We start from the raw sequence: 21921 nt of genomic DNA, 5'->3' as shown, positions 1-21921 counted from the left end.
ACTTAAATGCAGTCAGGGAATTGTATTGCTGTATTATTTTTGGTTTGGGAGCACAAAATGTAGGTCACAGCTGGATGAGCTGATTGCTAACAGCATTTCTCTATTGTGTTTGAATTTATTGCCTGCTATTTAGTAAAGCTTATCTGTCCTTGCGGTCTTCTTTCATTAATACATGCATTTTCTTGTCCAAATGCATGTGGAAAAGCAATGAACGGCTTCCGAAAAGGTTTTATCAAGCGGCCTCATACAGAGATGACTGGGGAAAATGTAATTCGTTTAAATCAATGGGTTATATTGATGAACTTGAGCGATTAATAAATGAGGTGTTTGCGTCAAACAGATATCTGGGTCAGGGATTGTTAGCAGATTCAAGACACCTTACTGGTTTAGATTGTTGAGATCCCCCAGTAGCGCCACACTTTTACAGAACAGTGGCAGCTTGGTTTCCATGGAGATGTGTGTTTTATATAAGGCATTGATTAAGACTAGGGTAGTATTATAAACTACCTTTAGGGTTAAAAAATAATCTGCAAGGATGCATTAAAGGTGCAAGTGGTAAGATTTTTGCACTAAAATATATTCAAAAACCAGGCCAGTATTATATATTTTGTTCAGCTTAGTACTTACAATATCCCAAATGTTTCCAACGATTTGTAAATCATGAGAAAATTGTGATTTTAACCAAGGAACCGAGACGTGTGAGGGAGTCGCCTGTCATGCCATCATGTCCGCGTTACCCTCGGTTTCTGCTTTTACTGCCATAGAAACCATGGCAACACATACTAATTCAGTAATTGCGGGTAGTTCGTTAGAATGAAATGTCCGCATTTTTTCTTTATATCGTGTGGCACTGATATCTGTCGCTTATTAGTAATCACGCCCTGCTTCATACCACAGTCATGTTATAAAACATGAATGCTTTCACTCATCCATAAACATTATTAGATCCGTCGGTATGACGACAAGTTCCATGATTCCACGCTCATTCACTGCGTCGTCAATCTACACCTTTGTTATTGTTTTGAAAAGGTTAGCGACCCCTAGCGGCGAAAAAATACATAGTGAAGCTTTAATTTAATCAAGACATCTACATTATGAAATCAATTCGTATTTCAAATAAATGCTGTTTTTTTGCCCCCCGAAATTTTCTATTAAAAAAATCCTGAATGAAAAATTATCAGATTATCAGATTACTTTTTCAAGTAACTAGTTAACAAATTACTTTTAAAATGTACAACACAATATCTGAGTTACTTTTTCACATTTATTTGACTGACAGCTCTGAGGCGTTGTGTAAACAGGTTATTGTATTTCTAGACTAAATGTGAGCATTTACTAATCTCACTTGTACAAAAAAGATTCAGTATTCCTGAAAATGAATAAAATCTGTCAAATTTAAAATCAGATTACTATGCAAAAATGACTTTAGATTTAAAAAAATGTATTGGTGAAGTAAGTGTTAAACCTTTTTTCTCCTGCGTCCTATTCTTCCATTATCCAGAAGTGCAGCACAGCTCAAAGGTTTGTTTGAGCTGCGCCCTCTACTGTACATGCGTGAATTACTTGAGGCTTAGTATTTCAATTTTGGTGTGAAAGGGCCTTTACATTTGCACAAAAATAAAAAAAATTTGTTATAAAAAAACCCAACAGAAAAAACAAACGAGCCCAGGTGGGAAAAAGTAACGCAAAAGTAATGCAACACATTACTTTTCTTAAAAAGTAACTAACACAATATTATAATGCATTACTTTTCAAAGTAGCTTTCCCCAACACTGCATATTAGAATGATTTCATCAGAATGAAAATATAATCAAATAGAAAACAGTTATTTTACATTTTCACAATATTGCAGTTTTTTTGCTGTATTTTTGATCAAATAAATGCAGCCTTGATGACAATAAAATGCTTATTTAAAAGTAATAATAATAATTATATATATATATATATATATATATATATATATATATATATATATATATATATATATATATATATATATATATATATATATATATATATATATATATATATAATATATATATAATATATATATATATATATATATAATATATATATATAATATATATAATATATATATATATGCCCATAGTACAAACTGTGCAAGATATGTTAAAGTTACCATACATTAAAGGCCCCGATATACTCTTCGCCTAGGGGTAAAATGAATTTTGAAATATGTGACCGGCGATATAGTGTTAGCAAACATCCTGATGCCGCCCACACTGCTGAGAGCGACGGTTAGATGAATATCACATATTGTGAATTCACACAGCAAAATACTGCAAGCATGTTTTTTAATAAAGCATAAGAAAAGCATCTGATCATAGCAATGTGGATGTTTACACAAGCTCTGCAATTCGGCACTCTAGTAAAGTCACATCGCGTTTATTTATATAGCACTTATAGATTGCTTAAAATCAAGCAGCTCTACCGTATTAAACATGTTTAGTGTCAATGTCTCATTTCATCAGAAATGCAACTTTATTTTCTGCTATAAAGCAGCTCTGGTGTATTCTAGTGTTGTCAAAAGTACAGATGAAGCGCCTGATTTTGAAGCGCTGGTCATTGTAGCCAATCACAGACATATTTGATGAGCATGTGAGCACAATGGGCAATAAGAGCGGTTTACGATTCTGCTCAACAGCGCTCAAAGCGTCACATTTTTTACATTTCAGTACCGACTTGGTATCGCGGTCTGTACTTTTGACAACACTAGTGTGTTCATGTTTTCACTCGTGGATGTCTGACCTTGACGAACTGAACAGGAGAAATTAACCAGAAAAGATTTCCATGTGAAAGAAGGCAGAGCCTCCGCGCACCACCACCTATTACGTAATCGCCACTGACCAGTACAAAGGTGTTTACCAGCCGTAGCAAACTTTTCCAGAAAGTTCGCTTTGGCAAGCTGTTTCGAACTCCCAAAACGAAGTTGATTTTGTCCAAAATGATGTCACATCTGTTCGTTCTTTTATTTCGCTTGAAGGATTTCGGGCCTTAATACTTTAGGGTTAGAGGTTTGTTCAAATCACTGTGTATGAGCATAGTGATGCTTGAACACTTAACAAACACCACTAATAAATCGAAACCGCTCGATCACACACACATTCATCATTGTACCTCTCTTGGCCTTATGAGGTTTGATGGCATGCATCCCAGCATTTATGTTTTAAGTTCTATTTTTATTCTAGCACTGAATGTTTTCCAGCAGAATTACGGGCTTGATGTGGGTACACTCGTCTGTTCTTCAATTGAAGAAAATGTTTTTCATCGACCTTAAGGTCATTGGAAATTACCTTTTTCCAGAGCGACAGCCGTAGAATTCGATTTTTCTGATGTTTTGGTTTATAGTCAAAATTGCTCTTCCTTTTTTCATTTCATTTTGTTTCATTCCCTCTTTCTGACTCATGTTTCACTCCCTCTTACATTTCAGTAGTCCGGCTGCTTTGCGTTCCCTGAAGAACTTTTTCCAGGTTGTGATCTGTCTGATTTACCGTCCCCGGCAGACTCTGACCGTAGCACATTGTTTCATTCTGCTGAGAGAGATAGTAAGAGAAAGAGAGGCCGATATTGGAGGAAAGACACACATCTGTCATGCTGCCAGAGGTACCATGAAAATCAGTGCAGTCATGAATTGTGCTCGTATGTCAGAGAGGTCAAAGAGTTTACTACTAACCGGGAACTGCATTAAATGTGCTCCACTGCAGTGCTGCTTTTAAGATTTCTGTACATTAGCATTCTTCTTCTCTAAAGAATAGAATAAAATGTAATTAAAGGCACAATATGTAAGATTTGTGGATTAAAATATCCCAAAACCACTAGAACAATGTTATATATTTTATTGACTTGTGTACTTAAATTATCCCAAATGTTTCCAAGAATGTTTAAATCCAGAGAAATAAGCAATTTTAACCAGGACACGGGCCGTGTTCGTGCGTCGCCTATCAGTGACATCATACCCGCATTTCCCTCGGTTTTGTTTTGTAGAAACCATGAAAACACCAAAGACGCTTTAATATATTATGTGTTTTATTAGACAGGTGAGCAACTGTTTGGATACATTCATCGACAGAAAACGAATCGTTGTTATATAGCTCAACACCGTCAATCTTATTGTTAAATTTCATTTTCATAATCTACCACAAGTACCATGTTTTACCATGGCTAATCTCGATTATCTTACTGCAGTGTGCAACAAGTGTCTCAGCCGAACGCACAGATTAGCATTATAACATGACTTTCAACATACTCAAATGTATGTAATATGATAAAACAGCGCTGCGTTGTAAAAGAAATGGACACAGCGACCCCAAAGGCTTTGACGGGGAAAAGTGAAGTCAATTAGAAGCACTCACTTCCTGATGGCTGAGTGTACTGCGCAGCCTCAGACTGAGCTTGACGACGTAGATGTGACGTGAGCAACCTCTCTGACAGTTGTAAGTCTTCTAGTAGTTGTGCAAAGTGAAATCTGAATCACGTTGTTGAAATATTTTGTCCTGTTGCTTTTGGCTCTCTATGGGCTTCTCCCCATGCTTCTCCCTTGACATTATCGGACTTTATGCCTCCACGTCCCCCCGATTGCCTCATAGACAGTAAAAGATTGCCTGCGAGCTTCTCCTCCTGTCTATACGGTAATTCCTCTACTATGTGACTGGGAGTCCCGTGGTTATGACGCAATCGTTAGCCTATTTTTACAAAAACGGCTTCTACGGGGCAATAGTGTAAGATACAAGGTAATGGAGCCTTTTATAAATAATATTTATAAATAAACAATGGACAAATGTAGTCTTTAAACGTCTCAGATGTAAAGTTATTCGCTGTCAAAGTGATGCCAAAATGAATGGGAGTCAATGGGATGCTAACAGCAGGTGATGGCTTGGTTAGCAATGGCTGCCCCTATGGAAGGTACGCTTTCCGGGTGCTGGATTACCCCCTTGGTTCCCCCGGAAAAGGCGGAAGCGGTCGTCTGTTGCATAATAAAAGCTCTGCGAATCCAAGGCATCATAAAGCTACGCCTCTGTTTTGAATAAGCAACCTCTAGCGGCGAAAAATTACATATTGTGGCTTTAAATTTTATATATATATATAGATATTTCCAGTTTTAATTTTAGTTTTAGTCATTTTATTGTGTGCTTTTTTTTCATTATATTTATATTATATATGATAATATTTCTATCTAGCTTTATTTTTATTTCAGTTTTAGTAATTTCAGTACTTCTACCTAAACTTATTTTGGTTTTAGTTAGTTGCCAATACAACATTTCTCATTTTCATTTTAGATTTTATTTTATTTCATACATTATTTATATTTTATTTCAGCTTAATTTCAATTAAAGGTAGGGTAGGACTTTTTTTTTAATAAACACTTATGCTGGTTGAAACCATCAATAATAGAAATGGTCTAAATATTAAAACATGTACATACTGTATATCTTCTGTGGAAGTCTCAGGACCCAAAAATGTACGTCCAATCATTTGGTCCAATGATACAATGAACAATGCAATGATACTATGTCCTACCTGCCTGTCTACCTGCTATTTCCATACTTTCACGCATCCTGCTCGCGCAGACATCACACATCATCAGCGCACTGTGTAGACAGTCACTGGGCGCCGTAAACAAACCTCAGTCATCTTTTTCAGTTCCTCCTGAATTAAAACAACAAGTTATGCTGCGTTCAAGCCATGTCATGACCGTAATTATACGTGATAGCAACCCGTGACGTTCTACCCGGAGCTGTTCATGTCCTCCGACTCAGATTTATGCGTTTCAGTGGCAACACTATCAACGCTGAAATGAATCTGCAGTAGTCAGGTGGTACAAGTAACAGTTGTTTACGTTCATTATTACTGTGATATGTGCTTTGAGACATGAGGTAACTTAACATCGTCTCGTGACGCTTTGCAGAATCTGCTGTGTGTTCATGTTTTGAAGGAGGTGTGGCTTTGGTGAGAGAGCTTTGAAGGGAGGGTGGGATCTTATGTTTTCAAAATTAGCTTGCTATTGCTAACCGCTCAGAAATTGCTACCCTTCCTTTAATGCAAATTTTTTACCAATTGCCACTCTATGGTAATCCAACATCCTATATTTAAATTTGTTTAATTTCAATGAAATTTTTTTTTCTAGTTTTAGATAACAATAATAACAATGCTTTTCAGGTTTGGTCTTAAAGGGATAGTTCAGTCAAAATAAAATTAAATAAAAATGTATCCCTCAAGACAAGACAACCAGGTCCAACTGAATACCAGGTCAGAAAATATCAACTTGTTCCTCGACAGATATACCTTGTTGCAACACCAGCATCAGACATGTTGTCTGTGAAGGGTGTCTGGACCAGACACCAATATCTACAAGAAAAGAAACAGATACGAACATGCAGATTGACCTTCTGATTGGAGTAAAATAAGCATTCCAGTGCCAGTAAGACTTGTTGAATGCAAATTAGCAGGCATTTCAGGCAATAGAGAAATGTGTTAGCACCTTTTAGCATTTGGGTGGATGACACAAAACCGATTATCTTGTTTTTCATCGACAAGTCTCTGTTTCTTTACATCTCCCACGGTCTGTAGTGCCACAGCTTCTCAGGTCGAGGATCTTTCATATATAAGGATTCAAAACCAAGTAAGCTGCCTGCCTGAACTGCATTGATGCATTTCAAAATAAATGCTGTCTAGGTAGGCAGCTCAATAGCTTTTGAAACACATCCTGTGTGATAACCCCTAAGTTCTGTGTGTTACAGTGGTTCAGTGAAATTAGATGGTAATACAGAGGTACTGAATGAATACCATGTTCATACAATGGTATTTACATGGTGCTTGAAAAATATACCATGGTAGATATAGTTTCGGCCGGTATGTATCATTGTAAATGTCAGTTGAAAGAAATAGCTTACAGAGAACTTGCGTAATTCTTAGGTAATTGGTCGAGCATGGGCGTATGTGCACCTCAAAAGCTTCTGCTCTTTCACAGTGGATGATGTGGAGGATGTAAGCGGAGCAGTCGTGTTTCTTTTCAGGTGATCGCTGTCGTTGCTGTCAAGGGTGATAAAAGCGCCTCTCTTCACGTCAATAATGCATCTGCACAAATGCACTTGCTGCTAATGGATTCCACCGTCCCAAAAATGTGCTGCAAAACCTCTCCGCTAAAAATAAACCTGCAGGGATAAAGCACATATTTAAATGTGAAGAACGGAGGAAGAAAAACAGAGAGAAAGGGAGAATCTGGTACTGATTAGAAAGAGAAATGTTGTTTTCTAAAAGTTGTAGAAAGTATAGCTGCCTTGTTCAGTTGTTGGTTGTTCACTAATCTTCACTAAAATTCTTTAGTAATACAATGTTTTTTGGACATTTACTCTGGGATTACCATGTTTTTCAGACATTCACCATGGTAATACCATGTTTTGGATAATTTCCATCATAAAAAAAAGTTACATTTGCATTGTTGCTATTGTATATTAACATTGAAATACATATATTTTTGCTTTTTTTCCACCGTCTATGAGTGTAAACATAGTGCTGTAAACTGAATGGAGAGTCTATTTGTCAGTCACTGAAGTTCCCGCCTCCTTGTTGCCATGGAGACAAAGCCACACCTCTGTGTTTTCATCCTCACCAGGCTGAGCCAATCCAATTAGCTAGTGAGGGATCGGTCATGGATTGGTCAGGTCTGTGAGCGGTGCTCTGAGCTCAGCTGCTCAGTGCTGTTGGTGAGCTGCGTTCAGCTGGTGCCCGTCTGCTGCCTCTCATTACACACTGATCTCTTTCTGCAGTCTCTCTGTTTACTGTCTCTCCCTCTGTCATAGGCTCTACCTGCCTCAGAAGGCAAACGAACTGCGCTGCGTAAAGTTTTAAATGGGGATGAAACGCTTTCCTCCTCCAACTTTGGATTTTTACCGTTTTGGATTTAAACCTGAGTTGTTTTTTTGCAAATTATTCCTTATGGAAGGGTTCTGATTCTCTACCGCCTGTTGCTGCTTATCTCCTGGTGGAGGTGATCGAGCTGCCGGGTGGGGGGGCTTGGGGTGGGGGTGTCGATCGCAGTCACCTGCGGGGCGAGGGACTCGTGTCGCATGCTGCAGATGGTACGGACCCTCGCCCAATTCACCATTGCCTTGGAGGAGATGCAGGAGAGTGGAGAGAGCCCCAGTGATGATGGAGGAGGGGGGGCGGGTGAAGAGGTGGACAGGTCCGTCACTGTCGAGCCCAATGGAAACAGGGTTGGGGGAGGCGTGGGCGCCCCTCAGACCATTGCTGAGGTACGACCCTTAAAGAAGAGACCACTGATTGTTGTTGTTGTCTGAACCTGTTATCGTGCTTGTTTGGGTTTGTTGTTTTCATTGTGTGAGTGCATCTACGTTTCTGAAACTTCGTCATCAAGGTCTTTTACTCCTTTACCCCCTGTTTACCCTTTGCCTTTTTCAGTTTGTTTTTCTTAAGACTGTCAGTTTATGGATGGATCGATGGATGGATGGATGGATGGATGGATGATTGGACAGGTCGATGGATGGATGGATGATTGATTGGACAGGTCGATGGATGGATGGATGGATGGATGGATGGATGGATGGATGGATGGATGGATGGAAGGACAGACATACAGACAGACAGACAGAGATGGATGAATGTTGGGTGGGTGGATGGATGGATGGATGGATGAATTGATGGATGGATGGATGGATGGATGGATGGATGGATGGATGGATTGACAGACAGAGATGGATGGATGGATGGATGGATGGACGGATGGATGTACAGACAGACATACGGACGGACAGATGGATGGATGGACAGACAGGTGGATGGAAGAATGGATGGATGGATGGATGTATGGATGGATGAATTGATGGATGGATGGATGGACGGACGGACAGACAGACAGGTAGATGGATGGATGGACAGACAGAAAGAGACAGGTGGATGGATGGAGGGATGGAGGGATGGATGGATGGATGGATGGATGGATGGATGGATGGATGGACAGACAGAGACGGGTAGATGGATGTACAGACAGACAGACAGGTTTGTGGATGGATGTACAGACAGACAGACAGGTTGATGGATGGATGGACAGACAGGTAGGTAGATGGATGGATGGACGGACAGACAGACAGACAGACAGACAGAGACAGGTCGTAGGATGGGTGGGTGGACAGACAGACAGGGATGGATTGATGGATGGATGGATGGACAGACAGAGAGGAATGGACGGATAGATAGATAGATAGATAGATAGATAGATAGATAGATAGATAGATAGATAGATAGATAGATAGATAGATAGATAGATAGATAGATAGATAGATAGATAGATAGATAGATAGATAGATAGATAGATAGATAGATAGATAGATAGATAGGTATATGAAAGGACCTAGGGCGATAGACAGACAGACAGCTTCAGTTTCTTTCTTCCACTCTAATGTTTTCAGTGTTGTCGTCTGTATGTTCATGTCTCTCTCTCTCTCTCTCTCTCTCTCTCTCTCTCTCTCTCTCTCTCTCTCACTCTCTCTCTCTCTCTCTTTCTCTCTCTGTCTCTCCTGTAGCAGGTTATTCTCCTCTCACCCTTAATAGAATTAGAATGACTAAAAAGGCTGGTTGAATCATGAGATTAGGCAGAGAGACCACCATCTTCTGCTCTGTACCTGCACACATGCATGTGTGTGTTAAACCCTCCTCCCTCCCTCACTCCATTGACTTGACGGAGCTGAGAGGAGCGTCTTTGGATTATGTCCAGACACTGAGGGGATTTATCTGTCTACAGTGACCCTGTGGGCGTCTGTCTTAAGACTGTCTTACACCTCGCACATGTCTTACATTGGCACATGTAAACAGGTTCATGGCTGACTGGTGTGTCCGCGAGATTGATTGGTTCAGTTTTGATTCCACTGCAGCCAGTAACGTTTGTTTTTCCAGACTTGTGGCACTCTGCAATTACAAACTAACCTCATGTTCTTGTATATTAATGCTGTTTTTACTTTCCGTCTCCTCTTCTTTTCTTTTTGCTCATTTTTGGCTTTGTTTTAGTCTGCTATGCTCTTTCTCAGTGTGTTTATTGCTTATGAATGTTCTACTCCAGCTAGAAATAGCCAACTGGCTGTGATCCCATGACCTGTTTTTGTAAAGGCCAGGCAGAGCTGGCATTGAGCGTGTGGTACCGACTGAAGTACAAACGCTGCACGAGTTTTTCTTTCAAACAACATATTGAATGTGAGCTTCACTTTTTACACCGTATCCATATTCTTGTTGATAAGATATGCTAATATAGAGACATTTAAGTACCTCACGATATCGCTGCATGTGTCTGTGATTTGAAAATGGAGACAAATAGAAACGTAAGAAAAGGGATGGTGTGCTTGCCTGTGCAAAACTCATGCATGGCTATGATTGATTGAAAGTTATAGTGAAGATTTATATTGTTGGAAATCAATCAGATTTTTCAATCTGTTAGATTTTTTTTTATTTTTTTATTCCAGGGTGTTCTATAGAAGGTTATTAGTATATGGTTTCTATCTTCTTACTAGGGTGTCCTTGATTGGTAAAATATCTGATATTTTGGTCTCTAGATATGGCTCAAGTCCCTCCTGAAGTTTGCAATGGCACACAAACCGCACAATATGAGGTATCATTTGTGTCTGTTAGCAGAGACTGTGTGGGAATCCTTTGGCTTTGTTGTATTGCTTGAGATTTGCCCCACTTGTTGAGATAAACAAAGACAGCATATCTGTCTTGTGAGTACGGTTACAATATTGTGAGATTTTCTTTGTTTTGGTCTCTTGAAAATAGCCATGGCCCGAGGAAATGCATTTTTTTTACCCACTGGAATCTAATCCTCTTATTTCATTGCTTAGTTTATTTGTTAATGCATATACATTAGTACTCTCTTAGATGTTTTTCTCTTTTGCTTGTTTTGACAAATTGCTCCGTCGTGTTTTGATCAATTTTGCAAATGGAAAGTAATCAGACTATGTCAACCTGACACACTCATGCGTGCTCCATGTACTTTGTCATAGTTGCATAACCTCGTTGAAGAAGCTCTGCAGGACAGCAATTTTTTTACTGAAAGCCAGTCAATGAAGACCTTTTGCTGGGGAAGAACTAGAAGGATTGAGAGGAGGGAGGGAAGAGCTGGCTTTGTGAAAGTGTTGAAAGGCTGTGTGATTTCAGCTCTTGTGATCTAGTTAAGGACACTCATCGCGGGGAATGACGAAAGTAGAGATCATGGTGTGGTGGGGGCTGAGAACTGATGTCTGGTGCTAGGCAACTAGCTTCGTGCATTTTCAAAGCGTTCCGCTCTCTCCTTCTTTTCTGATAGGGATGTGCAAGACTGCTTATTTTTAATAACATTTTTGGACAAGTTGAGGGATTTTCGGAATGACTAGTTGAGATGCATAAGTCTCTCTTTAAAACTTGACACATTCTTCTGCAGACTCAACTGTCTTGCTTTTCGTCATTTGTTGGATGACTTGAAATGACTTAAAGGGTTAGTTCACCCAAAAATGAAAATTAGCCCATGATTTACTCACCCTCAAGTCATCCTAGGTGTATATGACATTCTTCTTTCAGACGAATAAAATCTGAGTTATATTACAAAAGTCCAGGCTAATCCAAGCATTATATTGGCAGTAATAGTTGCTCTGTTTTTGAAGTCCATAAAAAATGCACCTGTCCATCAAATAACGTGCTCCACGCGGCTCCGTGGTGTTAATAAAGGCCTTCTGAAGCGAATCGATGCGTTTGTGTAAGAAAAATATCCATATTTAAAACTTTATAAAGTAAAGTTTCGGCCGACCGACTTCCGTGTTCAATTTATGGAAAAAGTGTTGAAAGTTCCCCTGCCGATCGAAAGACTAACGCGAACAGGTAGGCTCGTCATGAAGTCAGGTATGCATCTTGAGTTTCACTTTCAACACTTTACACGGAAGGCGATCGGCTGGAACTTTACTTGAGAAAGTACATTTTTCTTACACAAACGCATCGATTCGCTTCAGAAGGCCTTTATTAACACCCCTAGAGCCGCGTGGAGCACGTTATTCGATGGAAAGGTAAAACATTTTATGGACCTCAAAAACAGAGCAACTATTACTGTTATTCTAATGCTTGGATTAGCCTGGACTTTTTTAATATAACTCTGATTATATTCATCTGAAAGAAGAATGTCATATACACCTAGGACTTGAGGGTGAGTAAATCATGGGCTAATTTTCATTTTTGGGTGAACTATCCCTTTAATCTGTCTCAAACATGTATTTAATGATATTGTTTTTGTATGTTTTATTATATATACAAAGATCACGATTAATCGCAACCAAAAGAAAAGCTTGTGTTTACATGATATATCTGTGTGTACTGTGTATAATTAATATGTATATTTGAATACAAACACATATGGATATATTTAAGAAATATTTGCATCTATATACTGTATATATCCTTTATATTATATGAAGACTTCCGATGCAAAAGCCTCTAAATCTGTCTGACGTTTTTCTTTAAAATAAGCATTTTTGTCTGGATTCTATGTATAGGTTTCTACCTAAGTACCGGTACTTCTGAATGGGCAGAGGCTGGGATTTAGTGGGTTTGAAGTGAAAGTATTTTATGAACGTATACTATTATCGGAGAGCATTCACTCAGTATCGTTATCTCATTTTTGACCGAAGTGGCTTTTAGAGGCTTTTACATCTAAACTCTTCAAATAAATATAAATATTTTAGATATAAATTTAAAAAAAATCTTAAATATATACATGCATGTGTGTGTATTTATATATACATAATTATGCACTGCACACACACACATATTATGTAAACACAAACTTTTATTGGATGTGATCAATCGTTTGATAGCACTAATATATATGTATATGTATGTATGTGCATGTGCGTGTGTGTGTGTGCTTATAAAAATAAGTAATAATAAAATAAATAATGATTTAAAAATAAATGTATAAATTAATGAATATATTTGATTATTTTTTATTAGTTTTATTAGTTTTTTAATTAAAATACAATTTATTTCTACACAATATTTTTTTCTATCTTTACCTTTTTTATTCATGATGACTCTCTTAATTTGTTTAAAAGAATCAGCACATGAGAAAAAAAAGCACTTTTTCATGAATTGAACACTGGTTGTTTATTTGTCTTATTTTTTTGTATTCAGGCGTTTAATTATTCAGTCAGTTTAGCTTACAAAGTATTTTACTTGTGTAAAATATGATTTTTGGGGTATAATATTTTAGTTATTTAATATATCTTTGTTTTATGGTAATTCAATTTTTGTATCTTTTTTTTCTGTTGTGACACTTTCAGGGATTGCAAGCAAAACTAATATATACGGCAGTTTTCTTTCTTTGATTCAATTATATCATGCAAACAAGTAATCATTGAGCAGATGCTTTAACTCTATCCTGAAGGGCACAATGATTATAGTTCATGTACCATTAAACCAGCAAGCTTTGGTTGCTAGCTTTAACCAGTACGTCACACCAGCACCTGTAGCAAGCTGACCAGAACACCTACACCACCTGTTTGAACCACATCCAACAGACAAATTCCCATGCAACGCTTGAACGTTCTCCGCCCTTCTTTCATGATTGACCGTGCAGAATTTTCTCATTGTGATTAGCAACCGGTAAGCATTTTTGATCAGATCAAAGGGAGGTTGATTTGATTGGCGATGGTGGATCAAATTGCAGATTCCACCTGCTCTACTCGGGATGCGGTAAAAGTGCTCTGGTGTGTGTTTTATCGAAGCCGCAGTGGTTGGCAGAAATAGCATGTTTGGCAAAAAGTGCACGGTGTACCTCAGGCCTCTAGCAGAGCGTGCTTTAGAAGGAAATGAGATCTTCTCATAACTTAAACACACTCTTACTTCACTCTGCTAATAAAAACCAATCAAACGCTACAGCCAGAACCTCAAACAGAGGTTTACCTCTGCACTATGACCTCATTACCTGACAAGGGTCACACATGGTATTTAGACAAAATATGGATGTTTTCAGATCTGTAGAGCGTTTTTTGAAGTGCATACTATACTGAAGCAGTGGCCTAACAGGGGTTTTCAAACTTTATGATGCCAAGGACCCCCAAATATGATGAATCTTTTATGAGGGACCCAGTCTTTTTATTCTATTCTTTTATGAGGGACCCAGTCTTTTTATTCTATACTTTTCTGGGGACCCCTTAGAACCCGGTTTGAAGTCCCCGGACCCCAGTTTGAAAACCCCTGTCCTAGCACACTGCACTGCTTTTTTATTCATGTCAAATTAAATACTCTGTCAGATCTGACTGCTGTACGTAAATAAATGGTTTAAAAAAATGCCCTAAATCAATTCTGGTGTAGTAGATTAGTCACCATTCTATACTTGGAACTCAAGTTTAAGATTTTTTTTCCGTGATTTAGGTTACTTCCATAAACATAAATGTTGTAGTGAGCTTTCACACAGTAAACAGGAAATTCTTATTTTGATTAGATGTGCCTTTGTTGGCGTGTGTGCAAGTGTTTTAGTTTATGTTGAGAATTGAGTTTTTATAGTCAAAAGTTTGGAAACATTACTATTTTTAATGTTTTTAAAAGAAGTCTCTTATGCTCATCAAGCCCACATTTGTTTGATTAGAAAAAATACAGAAACCACTGTAATATTGTTAAATATTATTACAATTTAAAATAATGGTTTTCTATTTAAATATACTTTCAATTTTTTTTTTTCCTGTGATGCAAATCTGAATTTTCAGCATCATTAATCCACTCTTCAGAAATATGCTGGTTTATTATCAATGTTGGAAACAGATGTGCTGCTTAATATTTCTTTATAACCTGTGATACTTTTTTAAAGAAATGAATACTTTTATTTATTCTACTACTTTTTTTCTATTCAGCAAGGATGTGTTAAATTGATAAAAAGTTATAGTGAAGATTTATATTGTTGGAAATCAATCTGATTTTTCAGTCTGTCAGATTTTTTATTTTATTTTTATTCATCGGTGAATCCTGAAAAAATGTAGCCAGGCCCCACCCTCCTACGTACTTCCACTCAATTTTCATTTTCCTTCAGTACTCCGTCTGGGATTGCGGTATATTCTCTATATTCTCCGGTCCAATCAGCGAACAGAGGGAGTGTCTGAGAATGATGACATTGATGTCGTGCGCTAGTTTGAGATGACATGCGTCACGACCAAACATTAGCGATTGGTTATGGCAGATCCAGAGTGGCTCTGGGCAGATCCAATAGTTTTAAACGTCAACAGAGTAAATTCAAGGAAGTTAACGATTGTCAGTGGAGAGTGGCCAGACTCTCTGTACAAATGAAATGTACGAGAGTCTGGTTGGACCAGGCTAGAAAAAAGTATCACAGGTTCTAAAAAAATATTACGCAGCACACCGGTTTCCAACATTGCTAATAGCTGAGTATTAAATCAGCATATTAGAATGATTTCTGAAGGATCATGTGACACTGACAACTGGATTAGTGATGCTGAAAATTCAGCTTTGCGTCACATAAATAAATAATGTATATTTTAAAGTATATTAAAATAGAAAACCGTTATTTTAAAATATAATAATATTTCACAATATTACTGTTTCTGTGTTTTTTATCAAATAAATGGAGCATACGAGATTTCTTTCAAAAACATTAAAAATAGTCATATTTACAAACTTTTGACTGGTACTGTATATATTAAATATAACAAATCATGTAAATCATCTTTTATTGGAAAATTTAATATTTTATATCAAACTGTTTCTGATCATTTCACTCTGTTTAGATTAGAAAAGATTAATATTTTTATAATGATTTGATGCATAAAATGCATATGGATAGTAGCAAGAACTATGAAGTACAGTTTCAATAATGTGAATGTGACCATCATACAATTAAATAACCTTTAAATCCGTTCGTTTTGATCAAAATAAACCGGATGTAAAAGCGTCTGTAGTTAAAGAAACACCCCTCTGTTTTCTTGGCTCTAGAAATGTGGTCATTGTTTTTGTGTTTTGAGCTCAACATGTCCGACACATGAACTGCCATGAACATTTGCTTATTAGAGAAAAAGATTTGCCCCAGTGAGCTTCATGTTCTCCTGCTCTGCGTGACCTCATCTTTCCAAGAAATGCATTTGGAGGTTCCTGCATTCATTATATGATTTTATTATAATAATGCTGCCCCATAATGCATCAGGAGAACAGCTATGGGACGGGTGCACAAGGCACCGTTTGACATTATGTGAGCCAAATGGCAAGAATGTTCATGGCTTTTGTTGATGTTTAAATGAATTACTTTCATGCAGTTATAAAGCTGTGCTTTGACTTTTAGAACTGAACCGTGTGTGTGTGGCTGTTGGGACCAAAGTAATCACATTAAGATTATTTGAGGCATAAATAAAATGTTTAATTGTATTTATGTGTTCATGAGATTATTGTACTGCTGACATGCATGTACTCTAATTTGCCAAAACCTTCACTAAAACTTTACTTTAAATTTCAGTGTACTTCTAGTTAGTTTTAATTCCCATGAAACGGTTTTATTTCATTTTTGTACTATCACCAGTTTTAGTATAGCATCCCTTGCAAAATCAAGATTGTAAATGTGTTTATCTATATTTTAGAGCACATTTATAGTTTTTGTTTAGCTCTGCTAGTTTTTTTGTCTCAATAATAGTATTAATAGAGTAACCTTTCCAAATCCACTGCGCATTCCTGTGACTGAATGTCACGCCATGTCTGTCTCATCAGGGCATTTCAGAAATACTCTTTTGGGACGTCTTTTACGGCTGCCACACATGCTGTTGGAGCTGCCGGGCACATTTCTGGCCCCCTGATGAGACTCCAGAGAGCGTTTTGGTCTAAATGTAGTTTAAATGCGTTTTTATTACCAATTTATATTTGGGACCAAGTACAGGAAAGGCTCAATAATCTCTTAAAATACCTTGCAGCATATACAGATCTTCCTGTCCATGTGCTCGTCCTGCGTGGGGCAGTCTGATTTGTCTTGAGGGGAGAAGTAACTAGATTCTGTGGCGGCCTGCTTGCAAACCATTTAAAACTGGTTCAGAATGAGTCGGTTTAGAAGAGCAACTCAACAGCAGGTCAGAAGGTTTGTTTAGCGCAGTTAAGAGTCGGACGTGACGGCCAAGATAGCATGCTGCTTAGTACAGTCTGTCAAACCGCCTGCTCTTTATGGGAGAAAAATGAACTGGATGGCATGAGCATAAATCTGAGATACAAGCACACATGACCCTTTCTTTCTTTCTTTCTCTCTGTAATACCTTGTATATTTAGACCATATAAATACCATTGTATATGGTTTTAGTTTAGTTTGTGTTTTATTTTTCATAAATTACATTGTACTAAAATGGTGACATAACCTAATGTATTAATTAAATTATATAAATTATACTTATTTCATTCCCAGAAATTGAGAAAAAATTCCATTTAATAGAGACATCAGTACTGGTATAAGTGATACTGGCCTTGCGCCTTCATTCATACTTATAAAGATGCCATTAAACAAATATTTAAAATAAACTATCTTTATGTTGTTTCTACATTAATGTAGAGATTGAGGGCCCTATTTTAATGATCTGAGCGCATGGTCCACACCCGTAAGACCTCCGTTCATCTTCGGAATACAAATTAAGATATTTTTGTTGAAATCCGATGGCTCAGTGAGGCCTGCATAGCCAGCAATGACATTTCCTCTCTCAAGATCCATTAATGTACTAAAAACATATTTAAATCAGCTCATATGAGTACAGTAGTTCAATATTAATATAATAAAAATATTACCAAATATTTTTGGTGTGCCAAAAAAAACAAATAACGACTTATACAGTGATGGTCACTTTATAATATTGAACCACTGTACTCACATGAGCTGATTTAAATATGTTTTTTTTAGTACATTAATGGATCTTGAGAAAGGAAATGTCATTCCTGGCTATGCAGGCCATGTGGAACGGCATGAGGGTGAGTAATAGATGACATTATTTTCATTTTTGGGTGAACTAACCATTTAAACTTCCCAATGTTCTTCAGAAAAATCCGCCAGATTCTTTGGTTTCCCAAGTTTGAATACTTTCCAGCAAGTGACTGTATGATTTTTGAGATCCATATTTTCACACTAAATTCATTATTTTGTCGTGTTACAAACAGCTTCAAGACAGTGCTAAATAAAATAAAAATTGCAGACACTGCAAGGGGTATGTAAACGTTTGAGCTCAAACCTATATTCTGTCCTCTGCATCTCTTGCATGCGGTTTCATTCAGACTGAACAAGATGACCTTTTATGAACTAATTTTTCGGGATTGATTTTGTAATCTTTGCGTGGGATGTAACTGACGTTCTTGCAGAAATAAACTCTTCTGAGCCCGTACGAGTGTTTCTGTAAACAGATGGAGTCTCTGCTCCCTGCAGGAGCTAGTTTGAAGCATGAAGTTTGACTATTTGGAGGAATCCTAGAACATTCGCTCTCCTTGGCTTGTTCATGGTATACGTGACTTTGGGTAGCATTCGCTGCACGTGACTTCCTTTACCAATTACATCCATGTTACACTGCATGTTTGAACTGGGAATTTCAGAGGAGAGCTGTAACACAGGACACCGGATGCTGGCTAACAAACTTAACCACGAAAGAACAGCGCACATCCTGTCCTTTATCGGTTTTTCTCTTTAAACATCTCTCTCTCACTCAGATGTGTTTGTTGTGTAGTGTTGGTCAGGGCTGATTCACAGCGGTCAGTGAAGGTTATCTTCTCTTAGATGGAAACATACACATATTTGGCTCAGTGGCTGACACAGACTAGTAAACAGGAAACTCTTATTTTGATTAGCACTTCATTATAAATTGTGTTTCCTTTACAAAATAATGACTATAGCAATCAAAATACCATAATGCCATACTTGACTGCTGTGAAATCATGTTCCTTAAGAACTGTGAGTAAATACTGGGTAAAACCAGCATTGCCGTGCTGTGACTGGTTGCAAGGGTGTTTCTAAGAGTGTTTTTACCATATTGCTAGGGGTTCTGGGTGGTTGCTAGGTGGTTTTGCTCTACCCCCCAAGTGAAGAGTCTCTGATCTTTTTTTCTCAAGGGCTATGTTCACACTATCAGTCCAAATCCGATTATTTGTGTATCCGATTGGAATCTGATCTAAAAGTATTGACTGTTCACTCTGTCTATCTCAACTGTTCCAATCCGATTTGTGTGTCCTGTGTCGCTCTTTAATTTTCTGGAATATCTTCATTGTTTTTTATGGCAATGACGTTGTGTTGGTAGGCATACACCAAGGACAACAGCAACAATAAAGATGTTGTCTTATTTACAACATGACTATACGAAGCCGCCACGCTGGACTACTACGTCTTCTGAGGCATGTCTCCGTTATATTGTCATTTTATAAGCAACAACACAACCTTGTTTCTGCAGTGACTTTCAGCATGTTTCCTATAACAACAGCTGATATGTTTACGTTTTATGTGGCGTGAGAAAGTCGCATAAACCATGCAAAATCTGATCAGAGCGGTCAGACTGAAACGGATTTCCAGAAATGCACCACAATGTATCTCAAAACGGATTCGTAAATGTAGCATTTCTTTTGAATCACATGAATTACAAATCCGTTTCGAGCTACATTTATATGTGGTTTTGAAATCCCATTCAAATCGCATTTCTCGTAATCCGTTTCAGTCTGAATTTCACGTATTTTATGTGAATTTCTCCCGCAACGAAAAACGTAAATGTCTTACGCGGTGTGAGAAAGTGACAAAAACCAGGCAATTTCTGATCAGAGCGGTCAGACTAAAACAGATTTCCAGAAACAGGATTTTAAACCACATATGAATGTAGCTCGAAATGGATTTGTAAAATATTTGGGCTGTGGAATTTTGTTTTTCACCTGTTTTATGGTCCAGCATGTGAAAATGATTAGTAATGCTTAGTAAATTAACAGCAGATATCTCCTTAACAAGACATGATTTGAGGAATCATCCATGCAAGTTTTTGAAAAAAGTCACTTCGAAAAGTGGTGAGCACTATTTAGGTCAAAACTATGGTTACTATTGTTAATGTTTGTAAGGGTGTTGTGTATGTTTGAGTCTTCAGGATTCTGTCTACACGTATCTGTCATATATATCTTTTATGATGTATATGTATTATATGTGACGTTTGTCAGTATGTTTTATTTACAAATTTCTCTCTACAGGACATGAGAAGACATGTGATGATGACTTTACTGGACACAGAACAATCTTACGTTGATGCTCTGCGCACACTCATTCAGGTAAGAAACACACACCTACAATCATAGCTCTCTAAATGAATGCCATTGACTCCTATTAGCAGGCCGTTGACACGGGGGACAGGGGGGTCATTTTGAAAAGACAGCAATCGACCCCCACTCTTTTGATAAGTGAAAATAACCTGCGTGATTCGCTAACTAAATCTTCCAACAATGGATATCACATTCATTGTAAGTAATTCAAGCCATATGGGTGTGCGATATATATCATCTGCGATTAATATCATAATCAGACAAAGAGAGCATTTTTTTCTCAAGGCATCAGCATAACAGATGTGATATTGATTGTACACTAGTTTACTAAACAAGAAGTTAATAAGTGACTGACTTACATTTCAGACACCATATTGCCTGTTTTCGCTGTATGTCACCAACAAAAATAGTTCAAAACAAAGCCACAGCACTGTAATTGCGTCTCTGAGCAACACACAGAGGAGTTTCCTTACTGAATGAATCAGCTTTTTGAATGAAATCAATTGCATCAATGATTCAATGACTAAGGCCCTGTCCCAAATGGCACCCTAAACCCTCACGGTCTTCCTCTGAGTCCGCACTTTCACGATGTAATGCCACTTTGACTGCCGGGAAGAAGTCCACTGCGTAAGCCAGAAGGCCAGCTTTGAGGCCAGCATATCGACCTCAAAGGGGGCGCTCGCGAGCACCCTTCTGAGACCTAAAATGATAAATGGGACACCCTGCGGTCTCGTGAACTTAACGGACACGCGCACGCAGCAGCCATTGTAAGCCCACAAGACCGAAAGTGCACATGAAGTGTGCCATTTGGGACAGGGCCTAAGAAGAATTAAGAAAGTCAAATGCTTTGTTCCTGAATGAATCAGCCATTTGAATGAATCAGTTGAATCTCGATGACTCACTCATTAACAGTGACTTACTGCCACCTACTGGCGGTTTTAAATTAACATTTAAAGAGTCTTTTCATGTTTAAATCATTTCAAATATCAATATTCAGTGTTTTATGTTTAAAACATCAAAACATTATTTATGCATTTGTAACTGCAGGTTATTCATTTGTAATCTCTAAGCTGCATTAAACCGTCTAAATGCATCTAAATGCCACTTCAGATGCAGCTTCTGTGTTTCCTCTCCATTGCAAAGATGAATTTTGTTATTTAATTTGATTGGTAACAGCCCTATTGTGTCTTATTATAATTACATTTGATCAAATCTTTAAATTGACACAAAAGAATACAATTATAAAAGTAAAAATGCCCATAAAAAGGTAAAAAATCAATTGAAACTTTTTGGAAAAGAGGATTTCTGTCACTGCTCTGAACTGACCACCACACAGAATATGAAGAATATCAAAAACTTAAGAAGTCAGCTGACCACGACAGTTGTAAACCTGCCAAGGTACCAGCACAATAACACACTCAGCAAAAATATAGTTTAATTATTATTATCGATAAAATCCTAGAAAAAAGAAAAAAATGTGTCAATATATAGCACACCCCTAATTCAAATGTATCAAAGTAGAATTGTGCAAGGTTGAAAGTTGAGACATCCCACATAAAAGGCTGGTCTACAGGGGACAGATTTGGCATTCTGCAGGCATTTTGCTCACCCCTAAGTTTTGATCTTTCATAC

At 37.6% G+C, this 21921-nt stretch overlaps 1 protein-coding gene across 2 annotated transcripts in view; it reads left to right on the top strand.

Annotated features, from left to right (window-relative positions):
- arhgef17 (Rho guanine nucleotide exchange factor (GEF) 17) overlaps window positions 1-21921 on the top strand; it is a 115076-nt gene that overhangs the window by 56637 nt on the left and 36518 nt on the right. For both annotated transcript variants that reach the window (XM_079826024.1, XM_079826023.1), the window contains exon 3: window positions 20221-20298. In XM_079826024.1, the coding sequence (XP_079682150.1) occupies window positions 20221-20298 (78 nt within the window). The remainder of the gene's footprint in view (window positions 1-20220; window positions 20299-21921) is intronic.

The sequence above is a fragment of the Gobio gobio genome (genome assembly GCF_949357685.1).
Source record: "Gobio gobio genome assembly, chromosome: 9".
Lineage (NCBI taxonomy): Eukaryota > Metazoa > Chordata > Actinopteri > Cypriniformes > Gobionidae > Gobio > Gobio gobio.
The sequence above is the reverse complement of the archived record's forward strand: the minus strand, read 5'-3'. Positions and strand labels throughout refer to the sequence as shown.